Source organism: Podarcis vaucheri (assembly GCF_965113315.1).
Source record: "Podarcis vaucheri genome assembly, chromosome: 12".
Classification (NCBI taxonomy): Eukaryota; Metazoa; Chordata; class Lepidosauria; order Squamata; family Lacertidae; genus Podarcis; species Podarcis vaucheri.
Window position 1 is genome coordinate 25896275 of NC_138750.1, and position 26412 is coordinate 25922686.

Here is a 26412-nt window from a genome sequence, read left to right on the forward strand (position 1 = left end):
GTCACTGAAGAAGTAGCATGCAATACCTGGAATGTGCAGCTAAAGTTTTGCTTACTTCAATGCTGCTGAGAAGACAAGCCATTTTTAAAGCAGACAGCGGGCTTGTCTCTTCAGCAGTCAAGAGAGGAAACAAACTGAAAAACTTATATTATTGAAACTTTTCAGCATATGATACAATTAAAAAAACTAAATAAACGTTTAAAAAAAGAAAAGAAAAAGGGAAAGAAAAAAGAAGGGGGCGGGAATACAAAGCCCTCTGTCAGAGGCAGATCTTACCCCTGTGTGCAGTTCTCTCTCAATATGCCTGAGTCTCCCCTTGGCCTTCAGCCCACGTCTGTCCCTTCTTGTCCCAAACATTATAGTTATAATAAAAAGTTCAGAAAATGTGTAAGGAAATATATTATTTACTTTTAGAGGTTACAGTTCACTCTCTCACACACCAGTTTGTCATGATACAAAAATAAACACAGTACATTTTATAAAGATAGGTTGGCCAGGTTTATAATAAGTTAACATAATTTCATAGATAAAGATCTCATTGGGGCAAAGGGAAAAGAACATTCTCTGCAAACTCTCAGCATTCATCAGTGTGTATATATTATAGTATATGTATATATATATATATATATATATGTGTGTGTGTGTGCGCGCGCGCGTGTGTGTGTGTGTGTGTGCGCGCGCGCGTGCATTTCATTTTCTTTCTTTTTAACTTCCGCTGAAGAACTGCTGTGAGCTACCACCACTTTTCAAAGAAAATTTTATCTTGAGTCACACCAAGGTTTGCTAGCACTTTGGAGATGGATTCAATCATTGCAGGTGGACCACAGATATACCACAAAGTATCCGTGGATATGTGTTTTTCTAGATGATCTGCAGATATTCTTCCTTCTAATACAGAACACAAGAAATAAGGGAAATTATGAAGCTATTTAATAACTCAAAAGAAGAAACCACCATTATTCAACTGCTAGGTCTGTTTCAGCTACATGGGGCAGTTTACAACAAATTTACTGCAGTCCTTACTAGATTTATTGTTTAAGACAAAGGTCTGTTCTCCTTAACAGGAAACCCCAGGAAGAGATCAAAACTTTTGAGCTGGGGCATAAGGTGAAACACGATTAATTTAGTTAGTACCAAGAAAAATATAAAGTTGTTGGGGGAAAATGGTAAATGAGAATTAGGAGATACAAGATCACTGAATGTAGCAGAGAAGCTGTCCAACTTTGGGTACGATATTCTCACTTAGGTTGCAATCCCATGTAAGCTTGCCTGGGAGAAAGCCCATTGACAACAATGGGAATTACTTTTGAGGAAATACAACAGGGATTACACTCCTTATTAAGTCTCTGACCAGAATTATGTACATGAAAAGGCAGCCAGAGAATCAAATTGAGTTATGTCCCCTTAATGCTAACTCACAATGCGGTGAATACTTTTAACGTACAGTACATACCCTTGATGTAAGGCTGAAGATTTTCACAGATTGGTGAACTCTGCTTGGTAACATGGAAACTGCATGTGATTCTTCCAGGAAATGTGTTCGTCAAACCAAGGATATGTTTCTGGAATGCGAATGATATTTGCTCAAGCCACAGCCCGATAAATCAAAGCAGATGCTTAGTCCCAACCCCACAGATTGGAAGACGAGTGTAAGAACACAGCACTCTGTTCAAGCAAAGGATAATGGAACTTTCTCATCTCCTACTGCCCAAGAGAGCTGGGGAATACTTCCTACAATGCCGTCCAGACATACAAATAAGCTTTTGGGAGATGGCCACTCTTTTTCTGCCCCCCTCTCGTGAACGTTTCTCCTCCTTAGCGCAGTTGCAGATGCAGAGGGAGGAAACACATACATGTGACCTGGCAGCAGGGATGAAAAAGGAAGATGGAAACCTTGGCAGGAGAACATGACTTCTCGTGCCCAGTGAGAAAGAAATGCCCCTCCTAGAATCTGTTCAACGACTCCACAGGCCACTGCTTCTGGAGCAAAGGTCTGACGGGCAGCTAGAGGAGCAGGAGGAGGAGGAGAAGCAGCAGCAGCTTGTGTCTGGAGTGGCCTCCCTTGTCTGGCCTTCATACTCCAATGGCTGCTGTCAGATGGCTGTTGCAGTTGCTCAAGAGTAACCAGGCAGGACTCCAACCTGTCTTTTACGGGCTTTATTTTGGTGCAATCTATTTACAGTGAAGAGCCCCAAAGCTCATGTCTGGCTCAATCGCTAGCAGAACCTGGGAGTGGTCGTCTTTTGGACCTCCCCCAACATAAGAGTTTCGTTACCCCAGCCTTCTCCTTCCCTCTTTGCGCCTTAGACTACTGCACAGGATGGGCGATGGCAAGGGAGTGTTTCCCTCCTGTCCGGCTTGCCCAGGAGCGGTGTTAAGGCTCCCACCAGCATCCTCTGGTCCTTGCACCTCTTCCCCACTGGAGGTGGGGCTTTCCTCCTCCCTGGAAGAGGAACTGCTTCGCAAGGTTTTCGGAGGCTCCCTGTAACACAACTGCCCTTCTATTTCTCGCCTCTGAGCCGATGGCAGTTCCCTGACAGCTGCGTTGACTGGAGTGGCAGACTATGACCGCTTCTGCCGAGGGAGGAGTAGGCAGCAGAGACCAGCTACCTCAGCAAAGGATGCCCCTCTCTCTGCTCATCTCTACCCAATCAGTCTCAGAGCTAACCCAAGCAAATCTTGGGGGAAAGCAAATAATGGATATATATATTTGTGTGTTATGAATGTACGTCTCTTTCCTCCCTGTCCCTTTCCCTTGTGTGCTGTTTTTCTTTTTTAGTTTGTAAGCCTGCAGGTAGGGGCTATCTTGTTTTAATTGATTGCAAGCTGCTCTGGGAGCCTTTTGGCTGAACAGCAGGGCACAAATGCTCACCACCATCACCATTATATAATGTCACCTACCCTAAAGAGCAGCTCGTGAGTGTTTTTTGCAGAATAGAACAGATTTGCCGTTCCCATTTTGTAACCAGGTCCTTTGTTCTCTCGAGTTCTTTGAAGGTCCGCGACATGGAGCAGTATAGAAAATAAGGGGTTAATTCCGACTCCGCCAGCTATGAGCACGAGGTTTGCAGGGGCGTGGGCAGGTTGAGGATCAAAGAAGAAGTTGCCTCCCACTCGCAAGGCCACCTCTGAGCCAAGTGTACACTAAGGGAGAAAAGAAAGACAGAGAGAGAGAGAGATTGATTTAAGGGCTTGAAAGTAAATCAGACAGGGCAGTATCCGAAAAGCCACTCCTACATGCCTCCCGGTTGAAGAAAAAGTTAGATTATTCTAATACACACATTCTCCAAAGTTAAGAATGTCATTTGGCAGATTGCTCCAAGTGATAACGATATATGGTTACATTCTTCCTCCGATTCCACGATACGGGCTTAAAACAAAGGAGTGTGATGTTCAGAGAACTTGGGACCGCAAGGAAGGGATCCGAAAGTCCCAGGAGTTGAGCAGCTGTATTTTTAGATGAATGCTCCCAAGAGGAATGTTAGAGAGTGGGAAGAAATTATTCTGCAGTGGTAATGGGTTTTTAAAAGGAAATGCTGTCCGTGCTCTCCAAAAAAACATAACAAGCAAGCCTGCATTCATTTCAGTGTTTAGCTTACAATCATATCAATCAATCTTTGCAGCTGTTATGGCGACATGGTAGCCAAAAAGGGTTACCAGTCACAGACACACAGCAGTGGATTTGGAATAAAAAAGTGCACACACCCTTTCCAGGGAAAATCAAATTATGCGGAGTAAAATCTGGACTGACACAGCGCAGGTCAACTTGGGTCACGTCTTTAAGTAAGCACTATGTGGAATGACCTCATTGGGGCGAAAACAGATGAACTATATGAAAGTTGTTTTTAAAGATATGGCAAAAAATTTGTTGAACGTCTTGTTTAAAAAATTAACATTTTCTAACTACTGAAAGTGAGAGAAGTCAAAAGAAAATTTAATATCGTCATGTTGGACTCAAGAACTGAAGTAGTTGGTTGGGATTCAATAGGCATAGCACAAGTGGAAGCAGAAATTGGGGAACCATCCCCTGCAACAGCAAATAAATTTCCACCTCTTCTGCAACCCACACCATTCTGCAAAGTCCCCTGGCATTTTCAGGGATTCTGGACACTGCATATGGGGACGGGGAGAAAAGCCCTGTTGCAGGACTGGAACTCTGCACACAGGGGTTAAGATGCCAAGGTTCCCCACCCAATAAAACATCAGAAGCGGAAACACTCCCAGAGAATCAGTGAGGCTAAACATGTTCTACTTGCACACAGAAAGGGGAATAAAACTGAACAGTACTGTGCCCTTCTACATCTTGCATTAAAAAAGTACTTTGAAATTTATAGTTATATACTTATCTGCATACACAATAAAATTTGCTCAGATTAAGACAAGAGCCCATTAGACATGCAAACTAGGCCTTGTCTACAATTCAAGATTTCTAAACCAGTCCAGCCACTCTTTTTATAGCTATTTTCAAATGCACAGTATACATCCCTTAAAACAAATTAAAATATCCCAAAGAGTTAACAATAAAAGCATAATAAAACGATAGATAGATGATAGATATAGATGATAGATAGATGCCTTACTGCTACTAAGAGATTCAAAACCACTTATTGTTTAGATCTCACAATTCACTACATAATTTAAGAAAAACGTACCACAGAATCATATGCAATGGAAATATCTAAGATTAGTTGCATTGGCTCTATAATCATTCCACATTTTTCTTAAAAGGCATGGGCTTGCAATCTCTTCAGATGACAGTGTTCATTTTAGGGATACAGATGCCCAGTTTAAAAGCTACAAATTGATACAACATAGATTTTTTTTAATAATAAAAAACCTTGAATAATAATCAGCAATTCTAGATCACCATTAATCCCAGTGTCTTGACATGCTCTCCCCAGAACTAGCTAATGCCTTTAACTGCTTTCAGTGCTGTGCCACCATGAATTTAATTTAAAAAATTAAAGTAGGGAAAGGAAGGAAGGAAGGAAAACTCCTAAGAGATGCCTCAGAGGCAGATAATTATGAAGTTAGGTTCTGAGAGGTCCCTAATGAGCAACAGGGAAATCAATAGGAAATCTCCACAAGGATTTGTATTAGCATGTGTGGTCCAGTAACACTGGCTCTATACTTCTCCAGAACATCTTTCAAAGTGAGTTATTTTATTGAAATTCCAATGGCGCATGAAACTAACCTATTTAAGAACAGTAGGAGCACTTTTTATGGTCACATGGTACCGGATGGATTAGGGCTCACTCGGGGATGCTTTTCGCTCAAGTGATCAGACGGCATTGATTTTACACTGAAATGTTAGTCAACAAATACAATGTCAGCGAGAGAGAAGCATATTTCTCTTGACTCCCAACAGAACAGAAGTAAGGCCCCAAATAAAAAAATGGCATTCTCTTGAAGCGTGCTTTTATGAAAGATGCCTTGCTTGCCCCGATTAGCGGCCTAGAGATGTTTCAAGTATGATATAACTAAACAAACATAACCACAGTTAAGTGTAGCTCCAGATCACCACAGCAGACCGTTGTATTTGCTCTGTTAAAGAGACTTGTGTTCGACAGGAGTCCACACGGCTTGACACCAGTCACTTTACTTTCTGGTATTTCCATGCTGCAGCAGATAAAACAGATACCAGCTTATAAACAGGTCAGAAGCCTATAGCTGCCCTTTCTCCTGGCAGATGTCCCAAGCCAGTGTGGTGTAGTGGTTAAGAGCGGTAGACTCATAATCTGGTGAACCGGGTTTACTTCCCCGCTCCTCCACATGCAGCTGCTGGGTGACCTTGGGCCAGTCACACTTCTCTGAAGTCTCTCAGCCTCACTCACCTCACAGAGTGTTTGTCGTGGGGGAGGAAGGGAAAGGAGAATGTTAGCCGCTTTGAGACTCCTTTGGGTAGTGATAAAGCGGGATATCAAATCCAAACTCTCTCTCTCTCCCAATTTTTCCCCCTTCAGCATTGCACTTTTACTATTTGCAAATCTGTGTCACGTTTGTGTGCCTTGGTCACCTACCAATTTGCTTTAACAAAAGCTAAAGGTGGCTATTTCACAAACCAGTCCCAAGGCTCCTCACTCCCAGGATACTGGACCAGATGCACAAAGGAAGGAGAACTGTGTGTGCAATTGCATAAATTTAGTTTTGAAAAGTGGGTTGCGTTAAAAAGGTAACGCTTTCAATTCAAGGAAAAGGAAATGCTTTTGTAGAGAAAACTACACCTATCCTTTGAAGGAGGAGAAACCTTTGTAGGAGAACTTAAAAGCTCCCACCACAGCCCGTGACAAGGAGGTACAAAACTGAAATGAAATTTGACTTGAATACTAGTCTGGACAGACTATTAAAAGATTGTTGTACAGTGTCATTCACCTGAAGATCTCAAGGGGAGTTATAACAGTTGAAACAGTGGAATAATTTTTAAAACAACACTAAAAAATGAGGACAACTAACAGCACTAAGCAGCTTATAAATACCTGAGTGTGAACCCAATGAGCAGGAGGGTGTGTGGTTTGCTTCACTGCTAGTTCCAAAACTCCCTCTTGCTGCAGCAGACCAGGACTTGAACATATTGAGAATCCACCAACTACAGCAACTCCAGGTATAAAGAAGTCTACCCTGTGAGAAAAAACAGATTCAAGAAAGAAAAGTCCTCTATTCAGTGTCTTCTAAAGCAAAATTCTTTTTTATCCTCCATTTAAAAGTTCCAGTTTGCTATCTCTTCAACTTTGTAATGTAGCTTTATTTATTAGGACAAGTTTTGAATGTGTCCTACACTTTATTTGTTTTCTGGTTCCAGTTCTTACAAAATGCCACATAATAATAATGACCAGAAGGGAGGGCCGCTGGAGCTGACGGTTTCATCAATGGAGGGAGGAGGCGAATGGTAGTTGGTCCCAGCCGAGCCAAACTAATGGACCTTGCAGTGTTACCTGCCGCTCAGGTGCAGCCAGATAGACTGGCTGATTGCTTCTGTATAATTGAAAAGGAACTTATTGATGTAGCACAGATTGTATTAACATCCCATCTTTTAGCCTTCTGGAGATCTCCCAAGGAGACAGGTGGGTACAGACCCAAGTGTTGTATGCATTTTACTCTACGTTCATTCAGCTATAGAAGTCTGCTTCCACATCATGATCAACCATTCCAGATGAGTTAAGTTCTAAAGGCGAATTTCTCACCAAGTTTCCAAAATCAACACTACTCAATTATTTTTCCAAACCAGCATCTAGGAGGAGCGGGGATCTTTGAATTTTTATTATTATTATTATTATTTTACATACAAGAGTTCACAGATTATGAAGTCTAGTTACCTTGAGGTCAAAAAAGACCCTTTATAAATGATACTTTCCAAGCTGCATTATAGCACCCTCTAGTGGCAAAATAATTCACCTGCTAAATGTTAACACTATATGTTTGAACAGTTTAATTTAGTACAAGTTGAGCAGGGTGTTTAACCTGTGACTGTATTTAGTGCCCTACTTGCTTGGGTTTTGTTCAAAAGCTAGTACTTCATTAAAAACGACAACCCCCATGCCCTCTGTGAGGACAAATACTCTTCCCAATTATCACTGGAATGCCTCAAAGCTGCTCTTGTGCAAATCTGCCCATTGACACTTTACCAATTCCGTAAAGGCAGGAGCTAGAGAGCTTATTTGCGCTAGCTAATTCACAATCTCATTTTAAGAAATCTCCTCCATGAGAGTGTGTATATGTGCATACTTTGGGCAACTATTATATAAAATAATATTTTTTAAAAGCCCTCTGAGGCCCTACTCGTGGAAGGTTGCACTTATGTGTGAGAGAGACCTTGCAACAATTAGTACCAGTAAAAATGAATAACCGACTGAGATGAAAGAAAATGCAGGAAAGGGAACCAGTACACCAACAAGCTAAAGCAACAAGAGAATGAAAGGTGTTTGTTTGCTGGTGTAACTAATGATGCAATACACATTTTGATGTGCCAATGTTAAGTTACAAAGAAAATAACTGCATGAATATACCTCAGCATTGTAAATTAACAAAGCCACCAAAATGATCTATAAAAGATTTAAGACCGGTTCTATTGTACAGAACCACAGTGGTGAAACAATGGCATGGTTCGCACATTACATTCAACCATAGTTTTAAACAAACCATGGTTTAATTTCAACTACCAGCCTGGTGGTAGAAACTGCTCAAATGCTCTTGCTGCACCGTAGATAAAACAAATCAGACTCTGGCTTGTCGTTGCCATGAAAAGCCAGGCTTGTTTCTCCCAAACAAACCATGAATCTGGGTTTAGACAGCACAACAAACCAGACTCTGGCTTGTTTTATGGGCAGCGCAGCAGGAGAGAAGGACCATCACAGTGAACATTCCTCACTCACATTAATCCATAGTTAACTTTAAATAGCCAAATCGGACCATTAAAGCAGCCTTGGGAGAACGAGAGCCTATTTAAAATATGACAACGACCAAACTGAGGTTGCTGAATACCACCTGCCCACCTAGATGCTCCAGAATCTTGCTTCAAGAGGCTCTTACCCTGTGCATCAAACCCTGTGTTTGCCTACGACAGTGATAAACAGAGGAAGCAAGACCCATTTAGTCTTATGAAGATACTGCAGTAGAAGTTGACTGTGAAACAGTATCAAGCTTAAGCGAATTCCCTAACAGTTAACCTGCTAGACTGTATCACAGAAGCTCTTCACTAATTACAGATACCAGCAAGAGCTTGTAACATATTCCACACAGAAAGCTATAGATATTGTATATAATTGCATGCACATAAATGATATTTATATGCATTTATTCATAATTAAACCTAACAAGTGCTATATAAAACAGGCTATCAACCCAAGATGAACAGAAACCTGATTAGGAGGGGAGGAAAGTGGTTCCTCATAATATATGCTGGAACGCCTCCCAAGGACCATTAAAAATCGCTTTCCTTTCAAATGTTTTCCCCCCACATGCATTTCATGATTGGTATCTGCTTTCCCTGCTCTACGCACAGCCTGTTGCACAGCCTTTAAAACAGAATCTATGTGCAGAAACGCATTTCTGCGTCTAGGGCAAATAGTTGCACGATTTTTCATGAAAGTCAACCACAAGGTTCCCCTTAACTTGAATGGAGTTGGGCTCCTCTCTTTATTTACATGAAGCTGTGTATTACCCAAGCTGGGATTTTGTAAAATCTTTCAGGGCACCCCAGAACCTCTACATTTTAAAGCTGGCAAATTGGCAAGGACTATGGGTACTTGCTGTGATCCGATCCTTATGTGCTTGGATACTTAAGGCTGCAATCGTGTGCATGCTTCTGGGAGTAAACGTCACTGACAACCATGGGACTTACGCATGCAGATGATTGCATGGTGAGAAAATCAGTATGAATGGAATTTCTCCCCGATGCCTGCAGAAAACCTGCAAGCAAGAGCCAAGCACAACCTCATTTGGTTTCCGGCGACTGGTATTCAGAGGCATTATTGCCTCTGACCCTGAAGGCTAAGCGAAGCCATTGATAGCATGATCCTCCGAGAATTTCTTTTAAAGCTCTGCAAGTTGGTGGGCCATCACTTCCTCCTGTGGGAGTGAGTTCCAGTGTTTAACTATGCACCGTGTGAAGAAGGGCTTTCTTTTACATGTCCTGAATCTTCCAATAATCAGCTTCGTTGGATGTTCATGAGTTCCAGTGTTATGAGAGCAAAAGGCACTCTAAGGGAGTGGGTTTTATCTAGAGATAAAAAACTCTATCCACTTTCTCTATGCCACCCATAGATAATCATATGAGGTGACGCAGGCGGCACTGTGGTCTAAACCACTGAGTCTCTTGGGCTTGCCGATCAGAAGGTCGGCGGTTCGAATCCCCGCCGATGGGGTGAGCTCCAGTTGCTCTGTCCCAGCTTCTGCCAACCTAGCAGTTCGAAAGCATGCCAGTGCAAGTAGATAAATAGGTACCGTTGTGGTGGAAAGGTAAACAGCATTTCCATGCGCTCTGGTTTCCCTCACGGTGTTCCGTTGTGCCAGAAGCAGTTTAGTCATGCTGGCCACATGACCTGAAAAGCTGTCTGCGGACAAACACCGGGTCCCTTGGCCAGAAAGCGAGATGAGCACAGCAACCCCATAGGCGCCTTTGACTGGACTTAACCGTCCAGGGGTCCTTTACCTTTTACTTAATCATATGAATATTTTATCGTGTCAACACTTACTTACCTTTTCTCTAAACTCAAAAGGCCCAGGCGCTGCAACCTTTCCTTGCTCCATCCTCTTGATCATTTGGGCTTATCTTTTCTGAACCTTTCCCAAGTCTACAATATCCTTTTTGAGGAGAGGTGACCAGAAATGCACACAGTATTCCAAAGGCGATTGCAGCATAGATTTGTATAATGGCAACTTAAGTTTGGATCAGGCTGCAGTCTTAATTTGGTGCCAAGGCTATTAGGAAGATGCCGCCCACCTACCCACCATGCCACAAGATAGCCCATCTTCCGGTTTTTCTTTGTGGATTATAAAATCCATGCAGGAAAGACTTGAAGAACAAAACCCCACACTGGGCAAAATATTCCTGCATTGCAGGGAGTTGGACTCACGTGGTCCCTTCCAACTCTGCAGTTCTATGATTCTATGAAACACCCACACTCATATTGCTTCTTTAATCTTTATGGCAGCCCTGTGTTTAATCATTCACCTGCTCGCCATAGGTGACAAGGAACGGCATGCAAGTGAGTAAGTGGGCTAGCAGAAGAGGGATGGAGTGCTTTGTGCCTCCTCTACACCCAGTATGGAAACCACGTGGGCTACCAGTGAAGGGAAGCTCTTCTTCCATAGAAATGCAGCAAGCATCATCTGTTAGCCCCCCAGGCAGACTAATAAACATGTTTCTGGGCCCGTAAACTTTGCAGGCTTATTTACAAAGCTGCTTAAGAAGGTAACAGTTGTTAAGTCAAACAGCATTACAGTTTTATAATAGGTAGGCTGGAAAGTTTAAAGCAAAGGAAGAATAGTATCTTTCACTATATATCTCCCTAGACTACTATTCAAGAGAGACTGAAGCATGCAACAATCTAAGAAATACTGCTATGCAGATTCTGGCAAGCTGCATCTGTGATGCTAGACATATCTTCGAAGTAGGCATATCTTGAGCAAAATACTAGCTCCTTGGAAGCGGCTATGTGACTTTTATATTATGCAAAGGAGTTGTGCATGTTTGCATTACGAAGAGAAACCCTGCCACTTCATTACAAAAGTAGGCCGATTAACCTTTTCTCTCGTGGCCTAGTTCTTAGTATCTCTCATTAGAACACAATCACACTTATGGGCTGCACTGGCAGAAAGTTAGCATGCCAAACAGAATTAGAATACTTTAAAAGGAAGATAATGAAAAGAGTAATTATAATTACAGAATCCAGTTTTCAGTATGATAATTACCAAAACATTTTTGAAGGGTAAATGTTTTTCCAAGAGCCAGCAAGCACAAATTTAGTATGCATCTGTGCACATGTGCAAAGGCTGCTGCAAATTGCTCCACAAACATGAATTATTGCAATCAACATCTTGTTTTCTTGTTCTAAATGTAAAAGGCTGCAAAATTAACACTGAACTAGTTGCTCATGCTATTAGCATCCTATCAGATAAAGTTCGATTCCTATGAAACCTGTTCACCAGATGGAGCAACAAAAATAAAGAAAAAAGGGGGCTGGGGGGGCAGGAACTCCCCAAGCTGACAAGCACAGAATCCAATTCAGACTATGAATGAATTGTCCAGAGAAAAAACTCACAGATCCTGAAAGCATGAACCAACAAATTCAAGTTACAACAAAGGAGATTTGGAATAAACATTCGGAAAAACTTTCTGACAGTAAGAGCTGTTCAGCAGTGGAACAGACTCCCACTATAGGTGGTGGATTCCTTGGAGGATTTTAAGCAGAGGTTGGATGGCCACCTGTCATGGGTGCTTTAGCCAAGATTCTTGCATTGCGGGAGGTTGGACTAGATGACCCTTGGATGCCTTCCAACTCTATGATTCTGAGGCATGAACAGGGCATTCCCTGTGAAACTGCTGACTTTCTCATTCTTTGAGCAGTGGCTTCCCACATGCTGTAATTCAACCTGCTTTTGGAAGTCTTCAAAAGAGGTTTCTTCTGCAACATGTGGTGATATGAACTAAAATCATTTGCAACACGCACAGAAAGCACTCTGTCGCCCAGGAGATTTATATGTGGAGTGTGCTTTTGGAATTCTTAAGATACAGCTCTCTCAGGGAAAAAATGTAGCACAAAGCGACAAATTGGGGCGATGCAAAAAGAGTTATAATTGAGGTTTATTCTATTTGATGAGCAGGGCCATGTTTTCCATGGAGATAAAATTTGGACAAATTCCCAAACCACTTTTACCAGCTGTTTCATAGAAAGCTGAGAAGAGGAAAAGCCCATGTTTCTGTGAATACCACAGAAGCTGATTGCTTGGATCAATTTGCAAAAATGTCTCAAAAAATTAGGCTTGCCCTCGAAAGTTTCCCCTCTTGTTTAATAAATCCAGAAGAAGGAACTTTACCATTGTCCTGCTTTAAAAGTAAATTCTTTATCTGTGACTGCCAGACGGAGACGTTTAACTGTTTCAGATTCGCTGGTGATTCCACAAACTTTTGCTTTGGAAATGATCTAAAAGACAAAAATCACTGTTACCAATACCACCACTACTGTTTCAAGAAAGCATCTCAACATTTTCAATAGTGAGAATATCCCACGTGCTGAAACCTCCTTCCAGTCATCCGTCACCAATACTGAAATGAGACAACTAGGAGTCTCAATCCTATCCCCCGTTCTACAATGACTCAAACATCTACAGAACAACCCTCATCATGCTAATGCAGAAGTAAGTCTCACTATGTACAGTGGGGCTTATTTCCCAGGAAGCGTTTAGGATTGTAGCCTTGCAATTCTTTTATTCCCAAGGATTAGGAATTTCATTCTGATGACTTTCTCTCGCTAAATCCCATAAACATGGGGGGAGGGCGGGGCTCTATGAATTTAAGATCTCTGCATCACTGTGTTCTTCTATGGATAGGAAACCGAGTTTGTTGATGGTCTAATTGGGAACAGTAGTGGGAATTTATTTTAAGTTTATTTATTATAATAATAATAATTTATTATTTATACCCCACCCATCTGGCTGGGTTTCCCCAGCCACTCTGGGTGGCTCCCAACAGAATATTAAAAACATGATAAAACATCAAAGATTAAAAACTTCCCTAAACAGGACTGCCTTCAGATGTCTTCCAAATGTCAGATAGTTGTTTACTTCCTTGATACCTGATGGGAGGGTGTTCCACAGGGCAGGTGCCATTACCGAGAAGGCCCTCTGCCTTCCTCCAATAAGTTCTGGGCAGTTCCCCCCTCTCCCATTTTAACTTCATAGCAACACAATGAAGTAGCTTAGGCTGAGAAATGTTAAATATCATGTAACATCCAACTATTGGGCTTTGCACCACTGCTGCTCCTGACTGTGCCACTTAAACAAACCAGAGTCTGGCTTCTTGTACTGTAATGTCTGAGCCCAGGCTATTGCACCAAGCACAAGCCCTGACAAGCCTAGGTTTGCTTGACTCCACCTTGTTTCTTCCCCCATGTGACACAGTCAGGAGAAGGAGTGCAGCAAGGCACTTGTGTTCATTAAACCATACTTTAAATTTAAACTATGGTTTAAAATTGTGTGCAAACTGGGCCAGTGACTGATCCAAGGTCAGCCAGCAAGCTTCATGGCTGAATGGGGCTTTAAATCCAAGTTTTAGTTGAACACTAACCACTATACCATGGGGCTCTCCAAAGGCCTCAGTCTACATCATTCCTTAACTCTGCTGCGTTTTCCTGACTTTTACAGCCTGCACACTCTAAACTACTATTTGGAATTATTGTGTTCACTACAGATACTTAATATTCTGAAAAGCCAGGTTCTTCAGATGACTTGTGCAGGTCCAAAAGTACAGAGATGTAAAAAACTAAACAAAACCACCAACACCATAATCTCATCAAATTCCAGCTATGACTCTGTCATTTCCCATCCAGCAGGATTGGCGTCTAACAAATGAAATGTAACCAAGCTACATTTTAATTTGAAACACATGGCAGGAAATGAATTTCTCCCTAAAAAAATATTTGAACATGTCTACTGTCCAGTAAAACAACAGGACACTTGCCAGTTAAAAGCTAACACACTTTTTTCTTTATAACTTTAATAGACAATGTCAAACAACAGCAACGAAAGAACAGTCACGCTAGTTAAATCATTTACGGCTTTCATGCTAGCCCCAGTCAAGCCCCAGGGTAGGAAATGACTAGCCTTACCCTGTTCACATTAACCTGTGACCTAATCTGCGGACAAAAATATCATAGCCATGACTACATGACTAGATCCTGCATGCAAAGTTGTTATGGGAAACAGGTTTGAGCTAGAGCTAAGAAGCAGAATAGGACTGTCCCTCATTTCCCTTCATACTCCTCCAGCACAGTCATGAGGAGTCTGGGAGTTTTTGCTTCCGTTTTTCCTTAACCGCAGCTTGTTGTTTTGTCTGACCTGACAAACTGTGTTAATGTTGACTACTGCTTGTTAGAAACAAGCCATCTTGAAGCCGTGTAATCACAAAAAGATGATAAACGAAACAGAATCACAGAGAGGAGGAGAATAATAATAATAATAATAATTTATTTATACCCCGCCCATCTGGCTGAGTCTCTCCAGCCACTCCCAATCAAGTGTTAAAAACAATACAGCATTAAATATTTAAAACTTCCCTAAACAGAAGGGCCAAGTCTCCACCAAACTCATCCAAGTTCTTTGGCACATGGTAGATTTCAGGCTGTATGATACCAACCTCCTGTCGAATGTCATGTGCTGTTCTCTCCAGATGATCTGGCTTTCTTTTTGATTTCATGTTGCTTTGAATGAAAGACAAATTAAGACCGTCATTACCCAATTTTATTGTATAGCTTAAATAAAAAAGCTCATTGAAGACCTGTTTAAAGTTAGGATTCCGTTGTCGCTAGTCACTAAGAACAAAACTCTAAGGCCAAGAACAGAACTGAGCTGCCAGAAGAGACAAAGTCTGTCAAATTCAGCACTGTTTCCAACAGTAACCATCATTATGCCTTTGAAAGTCATATATAGGCAATGGGCATTTTGTGCCTAGGGTCTAAAATTCAGAGGTATAGAATGTCTGAATATTGAGCTTCCATTTAATTATCACGGTTCATAGACTTATCATCCATAAGATTTTCTAATCTTCAACGTCTGTATGAAGATAATAGGAGAGTTTATCCAGGGATTTGTTTCCAGGTACTTAATGAGTATCTGGAAACAATAATGGGATGACTGAGGACCAATAAACTGACAAGACGGAGGAGGTACTACTGTTGGTGGGCAGCTTCTGAATCTAGGAGGTGGTTGGACAAACTGTTATGGGGTGCCTGAAGCACGAGTGCATACTCCGAGATCCATCTTTGAAGTTCCAAATACACTTTTTTGTGCTGCAGATGATTCAGCAGCTACAGCCATTCCTGGACCTTGTTATGGTGATCCACGCCCTGATAACCTCAAGCCTGGATTACAGCAATGTGCTCTACACATGGCTGCCTTTGAAAATGGCTTGGAAATGGCAACTGGTGTCCAAGGCTGCCAACCGATTACTCAGCAGCATGCCATTTCAGAGTCACCGTAACACCTATTCTCCACAATCTGCTCTGCCTGCCTGTTCATTTTTAAGCCCGTTTTGTTTTTTAAAGCCCTAAATGACCCAAATATTCATCTCCTGCCATGTGCCAGCCCAGCCACTGAGATCTCTGGAGGAAAACCCTCCTGGGGTGCCACTGCCAGCTGAGCCCCAAGGGGTGGCAACTCAGTTGAGGGCCTTCTTGGCTGCAGCATCCTCTGTGAAACACCAAGTCTCTGGAGGGCCATCAGTGATAATATTTACTCCAGTTTCGCTGGGTGTTAAAAATGTATCCCTTCAAGCTTTCTCGAAGTTATCACCAATTAGGTTCTGGAAAAATGGACTTGTAGAAGACTCTATGGGATTGTTTCCCATATGCTGCTGTTTTAAGGGTGAATATGTTTTTTTGGTTTAATTTGCTCTGCTATGCTATGTAAATGACAATGTGATTTGCGAACCCCTCAGGGCTTTTTGAAATTAAAAGTGACATATAAATTTAAAGAAATGTAACAAATGTATTATGGGGATATTTCCATTTCTCTCAACATGTATTTTAGTATTTAGAGGACACAAACATCTTACCCATTTACTGTGCAATAACATAGCGCCGCATGTTTCAGATGTAAGATAGAAGAACAAATGGGAAGAACTCCAGCAGTACTTCTCAGCAACGGAGGAATAGCAAAAACAGCAGCACAGACCATAGCGTTCTCTAGTCTTATAAGCACCTGCAATTTAAAAAAAAACAGCACAGTTAACAATTGTAGTTTTCTTTAAGTTTTTTGGAAAGCTTCATTTTTCAGTTTCCTAAAATACTTGTTCAATTAGCAAGTATTGACAATTGTGTCAAACAGCAGACCTGCCCAATTCTAAGGAGAAAAAAATAACATCTTTTCCAAATATTTAAAAGAGGAGTTACCTATCACAAAAAGTATGTTGCTGGCTTGGTGATTTAAGTGAAATGAGCTCATTCCTGGACAAGTGCTGACATCACAGAAACTTTCCATGAAACAGGCACTCACATCATAAACACATCTCTCTCTCAGACTAAAGCTGCTTCAGTCAAAGACACCTAACCAGAAGACAAGATTCTTCTCATTACTATATGTGTCTCTCCAAGTTAACAAATGCCCTTTAGGGAATGTGTTGATGTACTACAAGCCAGTGTGTGTGTGTGTGTGTGTGTGTGTGTGTGCGCGCGCAATGGAACACAAGAACTGGGAGAGGACAGGCCAGGGAGTAAGACCACTAAATATTCTTGAACACAGAGGCAAACCCAATTAAATGCTGGCAACCACTGCTTCATGTCACCCTTTCTGAGGAGATGGAGGCTCCTGAATGGGAACTATCCTTTTATTTACATGTTTTTTTAAAATCATTAAGCCGAAAATTTTAGGCTAACATAACTTTAAGTGCACCCTTCACTGCAACCCCATCTTTCTCTTCATCTCTGCCACAACCCCCAGAGGGCTGTGAAATTGGGGGGGGGGGGCGGGTAAATGCATTATCTGGGCTCCAGGTTCTCACAACTGGTACAAAGAGTTATTTTAGGAAGCATCATATAGCTCGGATTTGGGTTCTCGGCACAAAGATTTCACACATGAAAATGCATATCTAGCATGTATGCTTTCATCATAAAACACTGAGCGATGCATGCTAAATCCAGTGTGTTTTCAGAGCCACCACCAGAGCAGATGAGGCTAATTCAATAGAGAAGCACACAAGAACTACCACATGGAGATGAATCAAGGCCAGTATTCCACCTCTTACTAAAACAAAATCCAAGTCCTTGAGGATTCATAGTACAGGTACTAACGGAGTACTCAATTCTTCTTTTTCATTTTTAAAGATTATAAATCATTATTACTATTACTATATATTTCTACGCCACCCATCTGGCTGGGCATCCCCAGCCACTCTGGGCGGCTTCCAGCAAAATACAAAAAATAATAAAATGTCAAACATTAAAAACTTCCCTAAACAGGTCTGGCTTCAGATGCCTTCTAAAAGTTGTGTAGTTCTTTATCTCCTTGACATCTGATGGGAGGGTGTTCCACAGGGAGAGTGCTACCGCCAAGAAGGCCCTCTGCCTGGTTCCCGGTAACTTTACTTCCCGCTGTGAGGGAACCTCCAGAAAACCCTTGGAAGTTGACCTCAGTGTCCAGACTGAATGATAGGGGTGGAGATGCTCCTTCAGGTGTCCTGAGCCAAGGCCGTTTAGGGATTTAAAGGTCAGTACCAACACTTTGAATTGTGCCAGTGAAGATCCTTTAAAGATTTGTTTAAAAGTCATTATGATTTCTGCCTTGCAAATTATCTGGGGAAGGGCATTCAGGAGTGCTATCACCAAGAAGGCCCACTTCTGGGTTGTCACCAGATGACAATCTGCTGGCCATGTAATAACCAAGGGTCTTCTCAGAAGCTACTCCAAGAAAATTAATAAGTGCACACACAATGTAATAAATGTATGAACTAGGAAATAGTCAAAATAAAAAATTCCTTCCAGCTCATACCAAGAACTAACTTAGTTGGTCTTTAAGGTGCTACTGGAAGGAATTTTTTATTTTGACTATGGCAGACCAACACGGCTACCTATCTGTAATAGGAAATAGTCCTAGCTCTTAAGTAGGTTGTGTACTGTCTAACTTGTATTATGCTAAAAAAACAAAGCTATAGCTTCTTTTATGGTGTTTTTGGCACAGCCTTCCCCAAAACGAGCCCTCAGATGTTAAGGACTCAATCCTCTTCACTTTTAGAAAAGTTCCACTAAGTTCAATAGAACTTAGTGCAAAGCCAACATGCTTAAGATCACAACATTTGTATAGTGTTTCAACTCACAGCTTTATAACACAGACACAACTACTGCATTTAATATTCCACTCTTTTTGTTGTCTATTTTTAAGTGTGTTACGTGCACAGCAATAGTTTGTATAGGCCTTTACAGCTGCAACATGCTGTACAACACCTTTTGTGTCTACTAGTGACATCTGCTGGTGGCTAACCTCTCTGACTTTAAGAAGCAATACCCCCAAAAAATCCCAAATGTTTCTTTCCATGACATTAAGGAGGTAGTTTAGAACAACCACTTCAAGAACCAATATGAGGTTTCTCTTCTGTATGATTTAGCTCCATCCCTGTGAACTTTGATATACACATGTATTAATCTCATTATGTCATTGGGAATAGCTTAGTGGTTGACTCCTTGACTCCTTAAAGTCATCAAATCTCCAGAGCTCTCTTATAATGTCAACACATTTGGCTCATAAAACAAACAAACCTGTTCAGTTCTCCCCCACATTTTCCTCTCTCTATCTGTCCCATGAATGCTGGCAGCTTTCACAACACTTTGTTACAGATATATTCAAACACAGGTGGGGATGTATATACATTTTTCACCATTTCTGGGCACATGTGGATGCTAAATTAAATAAGCAGGGACAAAAGATACTGGCTCCGCAAGTTAGCTAAAATCATTACAATCTTGCTATACATTTGCAAGAATGATAGGTAGATCGTATAAAACAACAGTATTCATTTTCTAAGATAAACGCTGAACAGAATCCTGTTCTTCTGCCTGGATTTTATGATATGTGAAACTAGTTTCAACTAATATGTAATTCAGGTAGCAGTTCCATATACATTTTCTTGAGAGGATTGCTCAGTTGGTTAGAGTATGGTGCTGATAACACCAAGGTTACAGGTTCGATCCCCAAGGAACAACTGCATATCCCTGCATTGTAGGGGGTTGGACTAGATAATCATCAGGGTCCCTTTCAACTCCATGATTTTACAATTCTAAATTCCACGACTTACTTCTATGTAGACATGTATAGGATTGCACTGTCAAAGAATAATCCAACATCTGTGCTTAGGCTCAATACTGATGTAATGGTGTTAATCTCAAAATCATGACTGCAACAATGGAGTTGATTGGGATCCATATATTTCTTGCCTCACCACCCTCCTTTAATCTCATGCATAAATCTTCCTTTCCTTGGTGCAACATTACAACTATACCAACTGTGGTCTGAGCATGGTTATCTTGAACAGTGATGCATCATGGAATCTGAAAAAGGAAGAGGGGGGCAAACCCATGCAAAAGGAGGGATAAGATACTCATGATTCCAATACATGCTAAAAATCTCCTAACCATAGATAGCATATTGTGAGCATTATATCTGTCCTGGGCATCAGAGAAAGCAAATGAACAATGTACTATGGACGCATACATAGAAAAATATTTGTTTCACTTGTGGGAACGTTGTGTACATATTGCTCAACACTAAGTATCTTTACTCAGGATAGACCCCACTGATTTCAATGGAGGTTACTCATAAAGAAATTTCTACAGGATTGCAGGCTGAAAGTAACACATCTCAATGACTGTGTTTTGGTTGCAGACAGCCATCTTTTGTACTATTTTTCAGTTTTGCAAAGCCCTACTTGTTTGCATCAAAATGTGACAAGATGCAAGAGAGGGTTTGCCAAATGAAGTCACTTGAGAGGTTCTATTTTAAATAATGGGAAACAAATATATTGGAAAATAAACCTGCCAGATGTCAAGTTAAGATATGATCAGAGCCTAAACATTTTCCAGAGACAGTCAGAACCTTTCTGGTACAGCTGCATTTGAGAACTACAACTGACTAGGTGAGTTGTGTTTATTTTTTTAAAATAATAATGTTCTGATTCTATGTTGGGTGTGCTCAGTTACTTTAGTTTTCAGGCTACAACTTTCCACAAAGCTATTTTGCAGCCCAATCCTATGTATGTCTACTCAGAAGTACATCCCTGAGTTTATACACACACGAGTGTTTGTGTGTGTGTGTGTGTGTGTGAGAGAGAGAGAGAGAGAGAGAGAGAGAATGACTGCAGCCTTAACACCAAACTTTGAACTGAACAGATGCATCTTATCTGAAATGATACCACAGCACTCATGTATCTCTTATGTTTGGACTAATTTTGACACCTCAAATGGCTCATTAACAACTATGACTGACAAGACACTGAAAATGATCTGCCATCAGGCTGAAATGTAGGCAAGAACTACTTAAACTTAACCAACCTGCAGTTCCAACTTTAAGTTTACAGCCCACCTGGAGGACAAATCACTCTTACTAAGGGAGATAAAAGAGGCTCTTCGTCCAATACTGACTCACCCCTCAAAGTTTTCCTGAAGGCAAACACAATAAAAGCTATTCACAATCCCATACTTTACAAACACAAAGTGCTTTTTGAAAATGGAGTGGGGTATGTGAAAAACCCAGCAGTAACCACAAAGAGTGCCAATAAATACCAGCTTTGGCAGGAGTGGCCAGAAGCGGGGCACCAATTGCCTTCAGGATCTGATTGGCTACTGAGGCAAGAAGAATGATGGACTAGATGGGAGAGCCAGTATGGAGCACTTAGAACAGGGGTCTGCAACCTTTAAGACAAAAAGAGCCACTTGGACCCGTTTCCGAAGAGAAAAAAAAACCTGGGAGCCGCAAAACTCGTCATTATAAAAATAACTTTTTGTCACTTTTTTATTATTTCTTTGTTTGACCCCTCAGAATTACTCCTCCTCATAGAAATAAACATTAAATTAACAAGTTACCTTTTTTGTGTGTGTGTTCTTCACTCCCCTTCAAAACAGTGACCAGCGTACATGCCCCTTACAATGTAGCGGGCGACGTCGGGACGGTGCGTGACTAACGCACGCACCGCCCCCATGCGGCGTCACAGCCAGTACAGCGCCCGCCACAGTGGGGAGTGTCAGGGCGCACAATGCGCCTCCTCCCCTCGCTAGTATCCACCCCGGAGCCGCGGCAAAGGTGTAAAAGAGCCACATGCGGCTCCGGAGCCACGGGTTGCAGACCCATGACTTAGAACCAGGTTCAAATCCCCACTCAGCTATCCCCTTCATAAACTATCTTTCTGCCTAGCCAACCTCACAGGGTTGTTGTGAGGATAAACTGGGGATGGGAGGAAAAGGATAAAAAAACCATGTAAACAAACAAACAAACAAACGATTGACCTACAGATTGACACAGCAGGGTTCTTCTTGTGTCAGTGTGGGGGAGAAGGGGGAAAGGAAAGCTTTGTCTGAAAGAGCCAGTGGCAGTGTAGTGGTTAATGCCTGTCCGGGACCTGGGAGGGACCAGGATCCAAATTCTAATAACAATAATTTATTACTTATACTGTACTCAGTGCTTTTTTTCAGGGGGGTACTCAAGGTTACGCAGTACCGGCACCTCTCTTTGTTGTTGTTAAAAAGTGTGGCACTTACTGTAACAACTTCATGGTGAGTACTGGCACCGACAGTCATATCTTGGAAGTCGAACAGAATCCATTCCAGAAGTCTGTTTGACTTCCAAAACGTCTGGAAACCAATGTGTGGCTCCTGCAGCCAATAGGAAGCCACTGAAGCCCTGTCGGACGTTCGGCTTCCAAAAATAGTTCACAAACCAGAACAGTCACTTCCGTGTTTGCGGCGTTCAGGAGCCAAAACGTTTTAGAATGTTCGCAAACCAAGGTATGACTGTATTTTCCTAGGGGAGAAAAGCATTGCTTATACTCCACCCAGACAACTGGGTTGCTGCAAACCTTCTGGGCAGCTTCCAACATAATATAAAAACACAGCGAGACAACAAACTTAAAAAAGCTTCCCGATACAGGGCTGCCTTCAGATGTCTTCCATTGTCCCTCCAGGCAAACAGAAAATTTATTATTATTTATACCCCCGCCCATCTGACTGGGTTTCCCCAGCCATTCTGGGCGGCTTCCCAAACATATGAAAACACAATAAAACAACAAACATTAAAAACTTCCCAATACAGGGCTGCCTTCGGATGTCTTCTAAAAGTTCTGTAGTTGTTTATCTCCTTGACATCTGCTGGGAGGGCGTTCCACAGGGCGGGCGCCACTACCGAGAAGGCCCTCTGCCTGGGCCCCTGTCACTTCCTGCAGTAAGAGAAACTGCCAGAAGCTGGACCTCAGTGTCTGGGCTGGACGATGGGGGTGGAGACGCTCCTTCAGGTATACACTCTTCATGGGCTACCAAGCTTCCCGGGTGACCTTGGGCCAACAATTCACTCGCTCGCTCTGTCCTACCTCACGGGGTTGTTGGGGGTGTGATTATGAAGCGGGGAGACTCACGTACGCCACCTCGAGCTCCTCGAGTTAAAAAAATGGTGGGATATAAATGCGATATAATAAATAAACACATCCTAAGTAAAACCCAGTGAAAGTGAAGCACAGCTGTCAACTTTTCCCTTTTCTTGCGAGGAATCCTATTCGGAATAAGGGAATTTCCCTTTAAAAAGGTGACAAGTTGACAGCTATGCCCTGAAGGGGCTTCGCTCCGGCGTGACAGGGCGCGGGTTGCCACCGCCTCATTACTCCCGCGGGTCCCTTTTCAGACTCACCCGCCTCTCGCGGGGTCCAAAAGGGCGAAGGGAGGCGACTTACTCCCCCCGCAGACTCCTCAGGACGCGTCGCCCGGCCTAGCGAAGGCCTCAGCCTAACAGGCCCAGTCACGAGCAACCGGCACCCGCACCGCCACTTCCTCTCCGGCACAACAACGGCATCTTGCGAAGAGGGGGCGGGAGGCCAAAGTCCGCCGCTATGATTTAGGCACTTCCGGCCCAGTATCGGAACTCGCTTTCCCGCTCTTATGAAAGCGTAGAAGGGCTTCACCATAGAGACTCAGAGGGGCAGAGCGACGTCACTCCGCTCTCGAAGGCGGAAACAGTAACCGGGTGCTTCGAACTCACGTGCAGCGGATATAGGGTTCTTCCTTGTCTTCCGTCCGTGTGTTGCTCTAGGGTGCACTCGATCCACGATTGGTTTCCAAGACATCGCGAGATTGACTTCGTTCGCTTTTTTCTTCTTCCTGACAGCCGATTGGTGCAGCGAGCCTGTGTGGCGTCAACCCGGGACAAAGATGGCGGCGTGTAGTTTTCCAGCGGCACCCTGTCGGCGTTAGTAGAAAGCTGCTCATCGGGGAGGCGATAGATCCGGTCTGGGGCATGTCTGTTTTCCACGACGAAGTGGAGATCGAGGACTTCGAGTTCGATGAGGAGACGGAGACCTACAGCTACCCGTGTCCCTGCGGGGACCGGTTCCTCATCACGCGGGTAAGCGGAGTGGGGTGCGCACGCGTGTATTCTGAATTCAGAAGTACCTCCATACATAGGGAGAATTCAGAAGTACCTTCACACATAGGGAGAAGGTTTGGATCTGGCGTTATTGACGGGGCTGTTTCCTCTGAGAGTGTACAGGGAACAGAGAGTGTACAGGGTACAGGAACCCAGGCAGAGGGCCTTCTCGGTAGTGGCACCCGCCCTGTGGAACGCCCTCCCACCAGATGTCAAAGAGAACAACTACCAGACTTTTAGAAGACATCTGAAGGCAGCCATGTTTAGGGAAGCTTTAAATGTTTGATGCATTACTGTACAGTATTTTAATATTTTGTTGGAAGCTGCCCAGAGTGGCTGGGGAAGCCCAGCCAGGTGGGCGGGGTATAAATAATAATAATTATTATTACTCCTAGTTCTACCCTTCATTTTCTTCTATATGGCTCTCTACTCTGCCTCTTGGATCTTACTAGCCTTTGCCAAGAAGGTTGAATTGTGCTGATACTCATTATCACAAACAAGGAAGTGCTCGTCTCCTTCAAGAATGACTGGTTACTGCTTTGCCCTGTCCAGGTGATGATAGACTCTTGTGTGTCATTGCAGGAGGATCTGGAGAATGGTGAAGATGTAGCCACCTGTCCAAGCTGCTCACTCATAGTAAAAGTCATCTACGATAAGGTGAGAAGTCGGCTGGGGCACCTGAGGTGCTTGTCCTCATAAATATGTCCTCGTAAATGTGTACATAAGAAGCTGCCTTATCCTGAGCCAAACTGTTCTAGACTGCTGTTCTCATTTAAGTCCTGTTGATTTCAGTGGGAACTAAGTGTAATTAAGTTGGTCTGGAGCTAAAAGGGTTGCCATATTTCAAAAAATAAAAACCAGGACACCCTGAAAGTTGTTGAACTTTTTAAAGGAAGACCCAAAGTGGTTCGGCTTATTTTTTTAACAAAAACGCCAAAAAATGTTATTTCCACCCCGCTCCCAATTGACTTGCCATGATCCAGGAAAAAGCAGTACCTAGAAATCCCCCCCCCCACGTCAATTCTGCCTTTGAAATCACGAATGTATGGAAGCGCTAGGACCCATACACCTGATGACATCTGATTGTGTTCACCAGCCATCAGAACTGATTTAACACTTGAGTCTGCAGGGCTTTCCCTTCCTTTCCTCGTCTCGGCAGTTTCCCATGCACACCCAAAATCTAACGGGTTGGGAGATCAGATTTTGCGGGAGGGGGACTACAGTGGGAAGTAGAAGAAGAGGAAGTCTAATTGCATGAGACTCGTGTGACACTTGTTATCACCCATTATTTTCAGTTTTCACCTTCTGAGACATCCATGCACTTGGCGAAATAATTTGCTTGCAAAATATAATTGTAATCATTTTGCGGGCCACAAATTCAGCATGAATTTTAGGCAAGGGTGGCAGTGACTACTGAGAAAACGTATGACATCTATTTTTTAATATCTATTTTAGGAACAATTTATGTGTGGCGAAGAAGTCTCTGCACCACCAGCAAACAAAGAACTGGTTAAATGCTGATGATCGCTTGATGAACTTTGCTGTTCCTGGAAAATTTGGGCAGAAAGATGCAAGCACGCCTGTTCTGAAGAGACTCTGCATATAGCAAATTGCTCTTTCTCATCAGCTTCATCAGTAGTTTGAGAAAAAGAACTGATGTGTCAAAAAAAATCATGTATTTGTGTGCATAAGTTCTTAATATATTTAAATACATGGAATATTCTTCCACATGTGAGATTGAAAAGGGTGACAGTCCACAATACACGAAAGTGTTAAAAGTGCTTGTTGCACTTCTCGGACAATGGATTCTTCTATGTAATATACAGAACGAGCTGCTAGATCCTATAATATGAGCAAGAAGACTATGCTGTGTTTTTTTTAAGAGGGGGGTTCTGTAATAGAGGCTAAATTTGTTAAAGTCAAGCTTATACCAGTTGTCTTGATGATCTTTTGTTTTCTGCAAAGCTGCATCATGCTAAACTCTCTTGTCTTGCCAAACTGAATAGCTTACAGTGACGTTTTTGTTTTTCTTGGTGGGTTGCTGTAACACCAGACCTGGTATTTCCAAATATGGAGCCCAATCTTTCTGTACAGCGGGTATTGGAAACCTGTGGCTCTTTATGTGTTGCTGAACTACAACTCTCGTCACTTTTGGCCATTGGTCACACTTGCTAGGGCTGATGGGAATTGTAATCCATCAACGTCGGGAGGGCCACAGACTCCCCGTACCTGTTTTCAGTTGGCTTGACTTAATTCTGTTTAAACTTATGTAAACTATTAGTTCTTATATATGCCACATCAGCTAGTCTCCCTAGAGAGAGATCCAGTTACTGCTACCTTCTTATATTTGTATCTGTAATCATCATCACTGCCTTACTTACTTGGTTGTGAGTGGACTTTTCAGTTGGGCTTGCAGTTTCAGGATGTGAGATTTTGGTGACACTTTCCATGTATTTATTACATTGATTCTGAGTTGGAAAATATCTACCCTGATGACTTCAATATGTTTTTCCTGAATTCCTGTAAGTGCACCTAAATATCAGGTTTTAAATGATTAGATGTCCTGTCCACACAACTGTAAATCCTTCA

General features: G+C 42.4%; 2 protein-coding genes across 5 annotated transcripts; one reads left to right on the forward strand and one right to left on the reverse strand.

Moving 5' to 3' along the window:
- Nucleotides 1-388: 388 nt before the first annotated feature.
- OXNAD1 (oxidoreductase NAD binding domain containing 1) lies at nt 389-23380 on the reverse strand. Of its 3 annotated transcripts, none has more exons than XM_082193520.1 (8): nt 23135-23380; nt 16268-16413; nt 14852-14915; nt 12535-12641; nt 6477-6618; nt 2902-3144; nt 1454-1562; nt 389-888 (listed from the first exon to the last, which is right to left on the reverse strand). In XM_082193520.1, the coding sequence occupies exons 1-8, from the start codon at nt 23363-23365 to the stop codon at nt 734-736; spliced, it is 1197 nt and encodes a 398-aa protein (XP_082049646.1). In that variant the 5' UTR covers nt 23366-23380; the 3' UTR covers nt 389-733. The 3 variants fall into 3 exon arrangements, with proteins under 3 accessions (XP_082049646.1, XP_082049647.1, XP_082049648.1); XM_082193521.1 differs by having other exon boundaries at nt 23092-23282; XM_082193522.1 differs by lacking the exon at nt 23135-23380 and adding an exon at nt 22510-22533.
- A 131-nt stretch (nt 23381-23511) lies between these two features.
- DPH3 (diphthamide biosynthesis 3) lies at nt 23512-25705 on the forward strand. 2 transcript variants are annotated; one of them, XM_082193586.1, is made up of 3 exons: nt 23512-23802; nt 24325-24480; nt 25279-25705. In XM_082193586.1, the coding sequence occupies exons 1-3, from the start codon at nt 23695-23697 to the stop codon at nt 25342-25344; spliced, it is 330 nt and encodes a 109-aa protein (XP_082049712.1). In that variant the 5' UTR covers nt 23512-23694; the 3' UTR covers nt 25345-25705. The 2 variants fall into 2 exon arrangements, with proteins under 2 accessions (XP_082049712.1, XP_082049713.1); XM_082193587.1 differs by having other exon boundaries at nt 23587-23802; nt 24406-24480.
- The last annotated feature ends 707 nt before the right edge of the window (nt 25706-26412 follow it).

Excerpts from the sequence above, each read along its gene's own strand:
- OXNAD1 (XM_082193520.1), bottom strand. The coding sequence starts at position 23,365 with ATGGTGAAGCCCTTCTACGCTTTCATAAGAGCGGGAAAGCGAGTTCCG. Across the intron at positions 12,642-14,851 it reads CACATGACATTCGACAGGAG|ATCATTTCCAAAGCAAAAGT; the intron begins GTTGGTATCATA and ends TTTGTCTTTTAG. Across the intron at positions 889-1,453 it reads TCTTCAGCCTTACATCAAGG|AAGGAAGAATATCTGCAGAT; the intron begins GTATGTACTGTA and ends GTTCTGTATTAG.
- DPH3 (XM_082193586.1), top strand. The coding sequence starts at position 23,695 with ATGTCTGTTTTCCACGACGAAGTGGAGATCGAGGACTTCGAGTTCGAT. Across the intron at positions 23,803-24,324 it reads ACCGGTTCCTCATCACGCGG|GAAGTGCTCGTCTCCTTCAA; the intron begins GTAAGCGGAGTG and ends ATCACAAACAAG. Across the intron at positions 24,481-25,278 it reads TAAAAGTCATCTACGATAAG|GAACAATTTATGTGTGGCGA; the intron begins GTGAGAAGTCGG and ends TATCTATTTTAG.